The 13,011-nt window shown below is 39.3% G+C and overlaps 1 protein-coding gene across 4 annotated transcripts; it reads right to left on the minus strand.

The window, feature by feature from the left end:
- Positions 1-1,910: 1,910 nt before the first annotated feature.
- On the minus strand, positions 1,911-5,707 carry LOC130569118 (zinc finger MYM-type protein 1-like). Of its 4 annotated transcripts, none has more exons than XM_057358521.1 (3): positions 5,479-5,707; positions 5,112-5,165; positions 1,911-4,912 (listed from the first exon to the last, which is right to left on the minus strand). In XM_057358521.1, exons 1-3 carry the CDS (start codon positions 5,558-5,560, stop codon positions 2,427-2,429), a joined length of 2,622 nt encoding a protein of 873 aa, XP_057214504.1. In that variant the 5' UTR covers positions 5,561-5,707; the 3' UTR covers positions 1,911-2,426. The 4 variants fall into 4 exon arrangements, with proteins under 4 accessions (XP_057214504.1, XP_057214503.1, XP_057214502.1 ...); XM_057358520.1 differs by having other exon boundaries at positions 1,911-4,915; XM_057358519.1 differs by having other exon boundaries at positions 5,112-5,539.
- Between the last annotated feature and the right edge of the window lie 7,304 nt (positions 5,708-13,011).

Consider the following 13,011-nt stretch of genomic DNA (forward strand, 5'->3'; position numbering starts at 1 on the left):
GTAACCCGTGCAAGAATTCTCTCCAGTATGTAATGTTTTAATAAATCCTACAGAGAAATGTAAAACCGATGGAAAAAATAAAAACATGAGAATCGGGTTGAACATAAATTACACCATGTTTACATATAATACATGTGGAAACATTATATACTGGAAATTTTAACACGCCTTCAATTAAAACATTTGGGGGCGGTTTCCCTGACAGGGATTAGTTTAAACCAGGACTAGGCCTTAGTTAAAGTGGGATATTTAAGTTGTTTTAAAAAAACATACCTTACAAAAAACATTACTGGTGTGCATCTCGAGACAAAACAATGGCAATGATCTTTTTTAAGATAGGTCAGTGTAAGTATTTTTGATCAAGACACATTTAACATTTAAGATAGTCTGGGACTAGTCTTAAGCCCTGTCTGGGAAACCGCCCCTTGGTGTCCCACTGTCCTGTAGAGTTCAGCTCCAACTTGTTTAAACACACCTGCACAGGTGTTTCTAGCATCCCTAACAAGACCTTGATTAGCTTGTTCAGGTGTGTTTGATTAGGGTTGGTAATTTAGCTTGTTGCTAACACTGCCCAACTACCTTAGAATTTTAGGTTAAACCAACTGACTTGAAATACAGTGATTAGTGACTGAGCCCCATTTAACTGGTGACTAATGCCACAGAGAATGATACAAAATATATCAATCTGACCAATGTTGATAAGCAAAAAAATCACACACTGCTGTTCTTTATTAGATTTAAGTAAGCTCGCAAAACAGTTACTTACCCATCCAGTTTGGATGTTTACATTAACATTATCCATTTTGATGCGGTTAAAGAAAAAAGAGTCCACAGTCCTGTACAACAGCAGTTTATTCCGCCAACCTCTGCATTGCATCGCTCCGTGAGACTGCCATCTAGTGGTAGGCCGTATTTTATGCACGGTTGTGCGTGGATCTGAAGTTGTGTGTGTGTGTGGATTGTCCAACGCAAAACCGCGAAAACAAAGTCTCCGAATCCAAATGAACCGAACAGGATGAATGAATGCGCGTCGCAGGATCCACAAATGCGCATCTTGTTATTGACGTGCACAAATTATGATATATTAATACGACACATGACATCTGGATTCACAAATATATCTCTGTTTGTACAAATCCATGCAGATTAATTTAATTCTGAATTTTGCGGACACGAAATAAAAGACATTTGTTTGAGGGTCATGACGCATAGGCGTCGGTTTATTCATTGATAGTTGTTTGTACATGGTTGTGTAATGCTGAAAACCGGGTAAAGAACGTCTCAAAATCCGAATGCACAGAACTGGATGAATGGACGCGCACTGCAGGATCCACAAATGCACAACTTCCCATTGGTATGCGCAAAATGATTATACATGAACACAAAATAAAACATTGTATTCACAAATCTGTCTCTATTTGTACAAATCGCCTCATGTTTATTCAAATATAAATTTCACAGATTCAAATGATTAGGCATTTGTTTGTGAATAGTAAAATAATTGTAATAGTAAAAGTGTAACTTGTATCACGTTCACGGATGACTGTGCATGCATTTGTTAATCGTTTTGATATTAATTTCATCCCATACGGGAATATCTAAATCTTACCCGGATACAGCAATGCTATTTTCTGATTTCTGATTCTATTTTTTATTTGATTAGCTTGTGCGTGGCAGGGCCTTCTGAACTCTATGGGGAACTCACTTGATTCTTCTAATAGCGGCGCAACTTTGGGTGGGCGGTATCCTGGAAATTTCTCTGCGTGAGAAATACAAGGTGTGAGCGTGTGAATGGGTTGAAATGCGTGTGTCTCGAGCAGGGCCGGCCCTAGCATTTTGGGGGCCCTAAACTGATTTCAAAATGAGGCCCCCCATCATCTAATGTACACAACATACTAACTTTACACAGATATCACACTGACAATCTGACAATGTCAAATTAACAACACAATATAATCCCTTTACAGCTTTCCTGTAGCTCAGTGGTTAGAGCATGGTTCTAGCAATGCTGAGATCATGGGTTCGATCCCAGGGATTGCACATACACAGAATGGATAGTACAATTCAATTAATGTAAGTAGCTTTGGATAAAAGCATCTACCAAATGCATAAATGTAAATTCTGATCTGCAAATACATACAACATAACTTAGAAAGCTTAAAGTGTGCAATCAGTTTATTCAAAAGAAAGAGCTTACAAGCAGAACATCAAAAGTAATAACATGCACTACAGTAAGTTTTTACTGTATTTGTGAATTAATAAATGAATCTTTAAAATAAAATTCTAAGGACACCAGCATTCCAATTACAGATTAACAAAAAAATATTAAGTACCTTTACAAAACAACATCTCACAATAGTGCAAATTAACCTGTAAACGAGTAAAGTGAATTTTGCCATCAAGGCATCTCCTACTGCTGCCAAGCCCTAAATCCTTGCCCGTCTTGTTTTTTTGCTTGCAAAGTCATTTATTACATCATCATAGGATAGCTGGCTGCCAACCTCATGATTGATGCTAATAATGGCAAGTGCATTTAAACGTTCTTGTGCCATTGAGGATCTGAGGTAGGTTTTTATTAGCTTAAGTTTTGAGAAGCTTCGCTCCGCTGATGCCACTGTAACTGGGAGAGTACATGAAATGCGTAGAGCTACCCAAAGATTTGGGTACAACTCACATATATCTTTATCATGCAGGAATGCAAGTAGTTCCAGTGCTGTCATTTTGTCTTTAGGGAGAGTTGGGAGGCTTTCTAATTCCATGACAAGGTCTTTCCAATCAAGATCAGACTCATTTCCAGTGCTCAGTGTTCTTCCAAGCTGCTCACATTGATACCTTATTGTCTGGGTATCAAGATTTTGAAAGTTATTTAACACTCCAAAGTTGTCCCTCACCTTACCCATGGAGCTGAAACGGTCTTCCAGTGTTTGGATAGCACAATCCACCACAACATTGAAGAATGAAACTTCCATTTTTTTTAGGGCACTGGACTCTGGCTCATCAGCTGCTTCATAACTAAAGTGTCTCTTCATGGTTCTTAGCCTCTTCTCCTTAAGCAATGCTTGAACATTCATTTCCTCACACCTTTCAGTTGCTTTCTTGACTGCATCATTAAAGCCAGTAGCTCTGTAGCTCACGAGAGAAGCTTTTGTCTGATGGATGAGATCTACAGCAACATCCAGCTGCATGGTAGCAGATTGAAGCAGTTTGCTTGTGACATTAATTTTTCTCAGAATATTGTACCAGACAACAAGACAGATTTGAAATCTGAAGGAACCAATTTCTTCCGCGAGTGACTGGGCTTCAATCCTAACTGTAGGATCTTTAGTGTTCTCCCTGACCTGTAAAAGAGCCTCCCTCACCTTCTCTGGCTGGTGCTGCAACGGCTCAATACTTTTCACCCGACTTTCCCATCTGGTGTCACTCCAGCTTTTTAAAGTGATGTCAGCATGATCTTTGAGAATGGCCCATCGTTGCGGTGCAGCTGCAAAGAGAGTGAACAGCTTCTGTACAACTCCAAAGAAGTTAATTGCAACTATTGACTCTTTAGCTGCATCTGCAACAACTAAATTAAGAGTGTGGCTTCCACAAGGAACATAAAGTGCACGTGGATTTTTCTCAAGGAGTCTAGCTTGCACTCCTTTATTTTTGCCCCTCATGTTGGCTCCATTGTCATAAGACTGGCCTCTGCAATTACTAAATGGTATGCCAAGCTCCTCCAGTCTTTTTAAGATAAGAGAAGACAATCCAGCGCCGGTGGAGTCAGGAGCATCTAAGAACCCAAGAAAGTACTCCTTTATCTCTGGCCCTTTTTCTAGACTGACAGTTCTGGCCACCACAGACATTTGCTCTGTGTGGCTGACATCTGGTGTGCAGTCTAAGATGATAGAAAAATACTTTGACTCTTGAATGCCAGCCACCATTGTTTTGACCAGTTGATCACCGATGCAGGAGATTAGTTCATTTTGTATTGTTTTGCCAAGATAGGTTGTGTGGTTTCCTTGCTTGTCAGCTAGTCTGATATGCTCTCTTAACACAGGGTCAAACTTAGCCATGAGCTCAACCTCTTTTAAAAAATTGCCATTGTTGGGTACCATTAATTTGTCTTCAGAGCCCCGAAAAGCGAGGTTTCGCTCTGCAAGAGACTTAATGATTGCAATCAGTCGAATGAGAACCTCACGCCAACGTCTCTTCTCAGCCTCTGTGAGGGTTAGTTGTGTGTGGTCAATTGTTTGTCCCTTTTTTAAACCTAGTTCAAGCTCTTTCCATGACACCACACTTTTTATGTGTGCAGGGCTGTTTTCATGTTGTTTAAGGATTGCTCCAATATTAGTCCAATCACGCTGTCCCTCTGTGATTAGCTTTGAAGAGCCCTTTGAAAACAATTTGCAACACCAGCAAAAAACAGCATCACTTTTCATGGAGTAAACAAGCCATGTACGTTGGATTTTTTCCCCATTAGTGAGGAGCCGAAACTTGTAATGGAAATGAAAGCTTCTTCCGTCTTGTCTTTTTGGAAATTTAAAGTTAGGATTTAAATCGCTTGGTCCTCTAATAACTAAACCAGCCCTCTCTTTACCTGACAAGACCTCAGGCCAGTCAGCTGGATCTCTTGAAACAGCTGAGACATTTGCAGAGCAGAAAGCTCCTTCTGTGATTGCACTGGAGGATGTGGTGGAGGCAACAGCACTGTAGGTTAAGGTAATGTCATCTGCACTGGAGGATGTAGTGGAGGCAACAGCACTGGAGGTTAAGGTAATGTCAGCTGCTCTGGAGGATGTGGTGGAGGCAACAGCACTGGAGGAAGAAGTAATGTCAGCTGCTCTGGAGGATGTGGTGGAGGCAACAGATAAGCTGGAAAAAAGACCAATGTAGGCTGAGACAGGGCCAAGACTGTCATGTGAGGAGGAGGTAGCTGCTGCACAAAATAGATGGAAAAACAGAAGTAAATTTGATAGCTCATTATGATAATTTAGTATTTTTGTGTTAATTTTAATATTTTTGACAATTTGTTTTACTAATAAACCTTTGTACATGTAGTATTATTATTATAAAAAGGCTATTTTAGTTGTATTTCAGTTAAGTGAGATCTATAAGAAAGTTATTTAACTGACCTGCATTTTCACCAGCTGTAAGTACATTCTTTGGAAAATATTTCAAAAGTCTCCCTAAGGTGCAAAACACACACACACACACGCACGCACACGGAGACAGACACACGACGCACACACATGGTTTCTGAGGACTCCCCATAGACGCATTGAATTTTATTGTACAAACTATTCTGTCCCCTTCCACACTAACCCTCACAGAACACATTAGGCATATTTTATTTAAAAATAAAACACCATTTAGTATGTTTACTGAGCGAATAGTCCTTGTACAGAACCACATTTACAAGTACACACAGCTTATTATAATGTTTTATATACAGTAGCCTATCTTGTTAAAATTGATTCAATTTTTTAATTGAACACTTACCCTTTTCTTGATATTTTCTTTTCTCATCTTCTTTCCTCTTCTTCCTCTTCTCTGCGCCAGACTGATAGTACCGCCTTTTCATTTTTAAGCTTCGCACAGTTTAAAGCTAACGCACATGATGATTGACACTGACACAACGAGCAAGTAAATTAAATTTTTACGCACGGCAGGGGGCCCCCTAGTGGCCACGGAGGCCCCATGCAACTGCCTATATCGCTTATTAGGTGGGGCCGGCACTGGTCTCGAGAGCCCTGCTAGCTGTCTTCCGATATTCTAAATCACATCAACCAACGCATCTCCGGAATAACGCGCAGTGCCCCCAAAGAGTTCTCAGGCGCCACCAGCTGGTCGTTTTCAGAAGAGCACCAGGTATTATTATTTTAGTTGGCTAAAAACGCTTTTGTGGACGCAGTTTAATTTATTATTTTATTGGTAAGCATGTAGCCTATTAGTATATTATGCACTTATGCAATATAATGTAGCCAAATTAGATAATGAAGTCTAGAGTATTCCGGCATTCCTAGATACGTAATTTTCGTAGCTGTAATTCATAGGCGGGGATTATGCTAATTGTGAATGAGCGTACATGCGCGCCCTGTTTACGAGTGATTGGAATTCATTAACATACACACATTTTACTATAAAATCTGACGTTTACGAAGTATTTGTAAATCCGGAGGAAAGTTTTCGGGAAGATCTGTTTTACGCGTAAATTACTCGGAATTTACTCATATACGAATGTTTCATGAATGAGGCACAATGTTTTTTTCAATGATATATTGTATAGATCTAACAATGTAGGTTTTTTTATTATAAACATGTTATATCATTTTAAAATTATTGTGTTTTATACATTTCTCATTTAAATTTTACAAAATAAATAATGTTTACATGTTTACAATCGATTTTTATGCCTTTATGCATTGTCACATACGAAATGTTGTCTTAAGTCAATAAATGCCATTTTTGTGGTAGAAGTGGTGTCTTTATTTCACAGTACACAAAGATTAATGCAGTAATGCATGTTACACTAGTCTAATATTTGCTGTGATAAAGAACACAGCATTCTAATACTCTAATTGCAATTACAGAACTGTGATTATTACTGTAATAAATAATTACAGTATTGAATAGTTACTGTGATTAAACCTACAGTCAGCATACTGTGAAATGTTTTACAGCAACATACTTGCCAATTGCTGCCAGCAAGTTGCTGTAAATTTCAAAGTATTCTTTTTACAGTGAACAATTTTTAATTCTTTTTACTATAATTGTAAGTCAGTGTGGTAGGCAAGATTTAAATGACAGGCAGGATTTGACATTAATTGTTGTCACGTGGTCAGTTTGTAATTCACTTACATTTGTACTTTTCTGGAGAGGAAAGACAAATAATAAAGTTGTTACCCATGTTGTCAATAAAAAGCTGACACACTGTTTAAAATGAGAGACGTTAATATTATTTTGGTAATAAAGTATCAGTAGATATTTTGTTCATGAATTGTTTTGGAGTAATAAGTGATAAAATTGACCTAACAACAATATTTTATAAATGACCTGCATTGGGGGATGGTGGGTGATGGGGTAATCTGCATGTTTTGTATCACATCTAATCTTCAATGTTGGCCAATTTAACCATTATTCATTCAGGTGATCTTATCAATATATTACACTAGCGTGACCATACGTCCTTTTTCTCCCCGGACATGTCCTCTTTTTGGGACTAAAAAACTGCGTCCGGACGGGATTTCTAAATTTCCTAAAATGTCCGGGATTCGGCTTTTGCGTTCTACAGTCGTCATTCATTGAATGCGTTTTTGCATTTTTGCAAAGCCCCGCCTTCTTGCATGCCACCATTGGTCAGTAATGTATGTACATACGCTCTCAAACAAAGTGCATCTCAATCCCTCGGCACCATGGCAACAGCCAATAGAGAGAGCAGCAGCTTGCTTGTCAGTGGGTGGCACATGGCTCCTGAATAGCGTAAATGATGCCCAAACGCAAACATAAATTCACAGATGAATTACGAAGAAATCTCGGACAGGATCCGTTTGAAGCAGAATGCATGACCTGCAAAGCTGGTATGTACATGTCAGTGTCAAATAAAGGTGCTAGCGACCTAGAACCCACGTAGGCTCCGCAAAACACAAAATTGCAGCTAAAGGAGAGAGCTTGTCAGGTAAATTAACTGACTATTTTGTGAGACCAGGTAAAACAGATGATGCTGTTACTGCTGCGGAGGGAGTTTTTGCATTCCACACCACCAAGCATCACAATATAGCTGTAGATCGATGGACTGCACATCTGCCTTGTTAAAAACGGCTTTCCCTGATTCTGAGACAGCGCAGAAATTTTCTAGCGCTTGTACAAAGACTGAAGCAATAATTAATGCTGTGATAGCGCCACATTCGGTTGACATAGCTCTGAAAGCACTGGAAGACATTCCCTATTGTGGTGTTTCTACTGATGGAAGCAATCATGGTGCTGTGAAATTACTGTATTCCCTCTGCTCATTCAGTATTTTGATTGGAAGAATGGTGGCGTACAAAGTAAATTAGTTGAAGTTAAAAACACCCCAAATGAGTCATCTGAAATGATCGCGCAATACATCAAAGAAACACTGGAAAAGAAAGGGATTTTTTCCAAATGTATTGCGTTTACGGGTGACAACTGCAATGCAATGTTCGGGGGAATCTCGCGTGATGAAGGAAAGATAGTTTTCGCAAACTTAAAGAGGTCATTGAGGAAGTCATTAATCGGTGTGGGCTGCCCAGCACACATCTTGAACAATTGTGTTCATTACGGGGCAGACAAACTAGATGTCGATATTGAGAACATCATCTTCAAAATATATCAATACTTTCACATCTACACTGTGCGCACAGAGAATCTGAAGGAGTACTGTGAATTTGTTGATGTTGAATACCGAAGTCTCCTTTCTCACAGCAAGATGCGATGGCTGTAATTATTCTCAGGTATTAAGAGGCTGCTACAGATGTTTCCAGCCTTGAAAGCATTCTTTTTGTCACAGGAAAAAGCACCCTCCTCGATCAAGAAGGTTTTTGAAGATGAGTTCAGTGAAATTTACCTCTGGCACATGCACTCACTTATGTGTGTGTTTAATTCACACATTCAGGAGATGGAAAGGGAGAGCAATTCAATTGTGGAAGTTCAATTCAATTTTATTTATATAGCACTTTTCACAATGTGCATTATTCCAAAGCAGCTTTACAGGAGAAAATAAGAAAAACACAGAGAGGTAAAACACAGCACAGTGCATGGTGTTTAGACCAAGCAAGATCATTCTAATAAATAATATCTAATAAATAATTAAATGAATACATGCAGTCTCCCGGTGAGCAAGCCAACATTGCCCTGCTGTGGCGAGGAACCCAAACTCCAATGATGAATAAATGGAGAAAAAAAACCTCGGGAGAAACCAGGCTCAGCCGGGAGGGTCAGATCTCATCTGACGTGCCATAGCTGCACTCAGTGACTCCAACCAAAAGCCACCGAGCAACGTCCATGAAGAACAGGGAGAGCCCACAAGCCGTGACCCAGGAAGCCCCACCTGCCGAAACCGTGCAGGTCCAACCCGGTTCCATTCCGCGATCGACAACAGAGGAACAACCAGGGAAAAATAGTAATGGCATAATGTAACTTTATTCCTCTGTTGTCCGACATCGACCACAAAACAAGACCAAACCAGACCCACACAGCCCCAACAAATGAAACCCCCCAAACCACAACCAACAAGCCCCCCCCACTCCCCACAAACACCAGCTCAGCAACCTCCAATCAAAGTCACTGAGTGCAGCTATAACTTCAAACTGCTGTCATGTGATGTAAGTTTAGCATTAAATACTAAGTATTGTAAATTTAGCTTTAATGTGACAAGTAGTCCATCTTTGCTCTTGCTTGGGGATGGAATTGTCTGAGTTGGGATGGTCAGATGGTCGCTTTTCTCTTGGGTGGTGATGGAATTGCATGAGATGGAGCTGGGATAGTCAGTCTGTCAGTCCGCGGGCTCTCGCAGGAGGATGGCGTAATCTCTAGTTGGGGATGGGCATATGACGTTCATCTGGGCCTGGCGGAATCTCTCCCTACCTCGGGATGGGCATCCCAAGATGGGGGCAGAAAGAGAATAATTAGCGTAGCTGCTGTTCATTAACTATGCATTAAGTGAAAGCTTGGCTAAAAAGATGTGTCTTTTATCTATATTTAAATTGGGAGAGTGTGTCTGACCCTCGAATAGTATCGGGAAGGCTATTCCAGAGTTTAGGTGCTACGTATGAGAAAGCTCTACCCCCTTTGGTGGATTTAGTTATTCTAGGTGTTATCAAAAGTCCGGAGTTCTGAGATCTTTGAGAGTGTGATGGGTTGTAGTGTGGTAGAAGCTCTGGTATGTAGGTAGGGGCTAAACCGTTTAAGGCTTTATAAGTGATTAAAAGAACATTAAAGTCAATACGATACTTAATGGGTAACCAGTGAAGGGATGATAAAATTGGGGTTATGTGATTGTATTTTCTGGACCTGGTTAGAACTCTGGTAGCTGCATTCTGAACTAATTGTAGTTTGTTTATTGATGATGCAGGACAACCACTAAGTAGAGCATTACAGTAGTCAAGTCTTGAGGTCACAAATGCATGACTAAGCTTTTCTGCGTTAGAAACACATCAAATATTTCGTAATTTGGCAACATTTCTAATGTGGAAGAAGGCTGTTTTTGTGACATTTGAGATTTGATTTTTAAATGACAGGTTGCTGTCTAATATAACGCCTAGGTCTTTAACTGTATTTGTTGGAGTAACAGTGCAGCCTTCGATTTGCAGGTTGTAGAGAATTTAGCATAAGCCAAATGGTCAGAGTCATTGAAAGAAGAGCCATCAACCCCCTTCACTCCCCTTTCTCCTGGTTTCTTGATACCATCATCAAAAGACCAGAGTCAAAACCTCTCACTGAGAGCTTTGATAACCTTTTATTTCTCTGTTGGATATTTTACGACTCCTAAGCTTCAAAGCAGAGGGGAGAAGTCTCTCTGTCTAATTTGAAACTTAACATCTGTGGCTAACCAGAGAAAATTCTCTGACAAATAGGAACTTGTGTGATTCAACTGTCCTTTTCTATAAATATATCTAAATATCTAGGTTATATGTTGTCGCTCTTGCCATTTTTAAATAATCTGTAATTGTTAAATAGGCAAGTTAATTCAGGCTTTGTTTGTATTCGTACCTCCGAATGAATCATGACTTGATGCAATTCAAACCTTAGCATATTTGATATATAAATGTTTGTCTTTACAATTCCTCCTTGTTTATATACATTGTGTGACCATAGAACACTTTCTTTTCATTATGTTATAATTTGGAATGGTATTTTGTAAAGTTGCCAGGAGGTCATAAAGATGCAAATTAGCTGTTGAAGGCACAAAGAACCTCTTCCCTGCTCAACTCTGATTGGTCGATTCAAACTCAGGTGAGTATGGCCTCTCATGAAGTTAAATATCGAGCCTGCTCTGAAAAGACTCTCTTCCTCTCTTCTCTTCTGCTATACCTGCTTCCAAAACGTTGTTCGTGGCGTCTCTTCGGAGACTGCCCTTTTCCCCCCCACTGGGGAAAAAAGAAGGAACAATGGACTTCTGCTGCCACGTGGTTAAGCCATGCGGCCGATCACGAGGCCCGCAACTTTCTGGAGGACTGCCTTCTGAAACCTTTTGAACAATTCCATCTCTACACGCGCATAAGGATATCGTTCCAGCACAGAGCTTGCAAGTATCCGTTTCTATTTATAGAATAGCTGCGTTAAGTCTGTGCCTCTTTGTTAAAGATGATTTTTATTGGTGTTCAGAAATCGCTGCCATGCCCTCTCTCTCTCTCTCTCTTTCTCTCTCCGCGCTTCCAAGCGCATTTGAGTTTCATGTATTTGTTTGTTTTATGCGATCGTCATTGTTTTTTTACCATGTAGATTAGAGTTTAATAAACAACCACATACTGTATATTCATTTGTGATGGGTTTTCTGTATTCACGCTCACAACCTTGGTCCCTTCTACTGTGTTTCGATTCGCTACCTTTGCTCTAAATCCTGTTTGGTAAAGTCACGTTACTTATGGCCATGAGATAATGTAAAGTATATAATATCATTGAGGCATTCGCTGGACGAATGCATACAAGTATTGTTATGCTTTATATTATATAGACCGTAAAATATGTATATTTGATCATGATTATTATACGTATTTTCCTTTGAGCTAAACTAATTCCTTGACTGAAATTGATGTTTTAAATAACTCATTTCATGGATGTGATCTTGAAAGATCTGGTGAAGAACCATACTGTATTTGGTGAGTTTTGCTCATCAATATAATAACGTTAGCTAAAACCGCTACAAGGTTATAATCCAAGATATTCTGTTTACGTGTTTTTGGTGCGATAAGTAATATTTCTGTTTTGTTAGAGTTTAAAAGAAATAAATTAGTAGTCATCCAATGTTTTATATCTTCGAAGCACTCTGACAATTTGGATAGCTGGAAGGAATCATCTGGTCTTGATGAGATATATAGCTGAGTATCATCTGCATAACAGTGGAAGCTAATTCCATGTTTTCTAATAATGTTGCCAAGGGGCAGCATGTATATCGAGAATAGCAAGGATCTTAAAACCGATCCCTGAGGTAATCCATAATTTACTTGTATTAGATTTGATGATTCCCCATTTAAATGGACAAACTGATGTCTGTCTGATAAGTAAGATTTGAACCATTGTAGTGCCTGTCCCTGAATACCGGTATAATTGTGTAATCGATCTAAAAGTATTTTATGGTCTACACTATCGAACGCAGCACTAAGGTCAAGCAGGACTAGGAGTGAGATGTTACCTTTATCAGATGCTGTAGCAGGTCTTTTGTGATTTTAACTAGGGCAGTTTCAGTGCTATGATGCGGTATAAAGCCTGACTGAAATTTTTTGTGTATGTCATTATTTTGTAAGAAAGAGCACAACTGAGTGGACACTACTTTTTCTAGTATTTTAGACAAGTAAGGTAGATTTGAAATCGTTTTATAGCTTCAAAGTTCATTGGGGTCTAAGTTTGTTTTTTAGATAAGAGGTTTAATGACGGCCAGCTTAATGTTATGACGAGTTGATAATGTTATAAATGGGCTCAATTGCAACAGGTAGTAACTCTTTTAATAATTTAGTTGGAATGGGGTCTAATAAGCATGTTGTAGGTTTGGATGTTGCAATAAGTTAATTAAATCTTCCTGTTTCATAGGTGAAAAACACTGTAGCTTTTCTTTTGGGGTGATGCTTGATACTTATTCATCGGACACACTTGGAGGTTGGGGTTCTCTTTCCATGCAATTTTAAAGACCTCTAATTAGGTTTGTTTCCATTTGTGCTCCACTATATACGTGGATATTAAAATCTCCGACAATCAGTACTTTATCAATGTTAACCAATAGGTCTGATAAGAAGTCCTCGAACTCTTTCAGAAAATTAGTTTAGGGCCCAGGGGCCCTATACACAGTAGCTAATGTAA

The sequence above is a fragment of the Triplophysa rosa genome, linkage group LG18 (assembly GCF_024868665.1).
Source record: "Triplophysa rosa linkage group LG18, Trosa_1v2, whole genome shotgun sequence".
Taxonomy (NCBI): Eukaryota; Metazoa; Chordata; class Actinopteri; order Cypriniformes; family Nemacheilidae; genus Triplophysa; species Triplophysa rosa.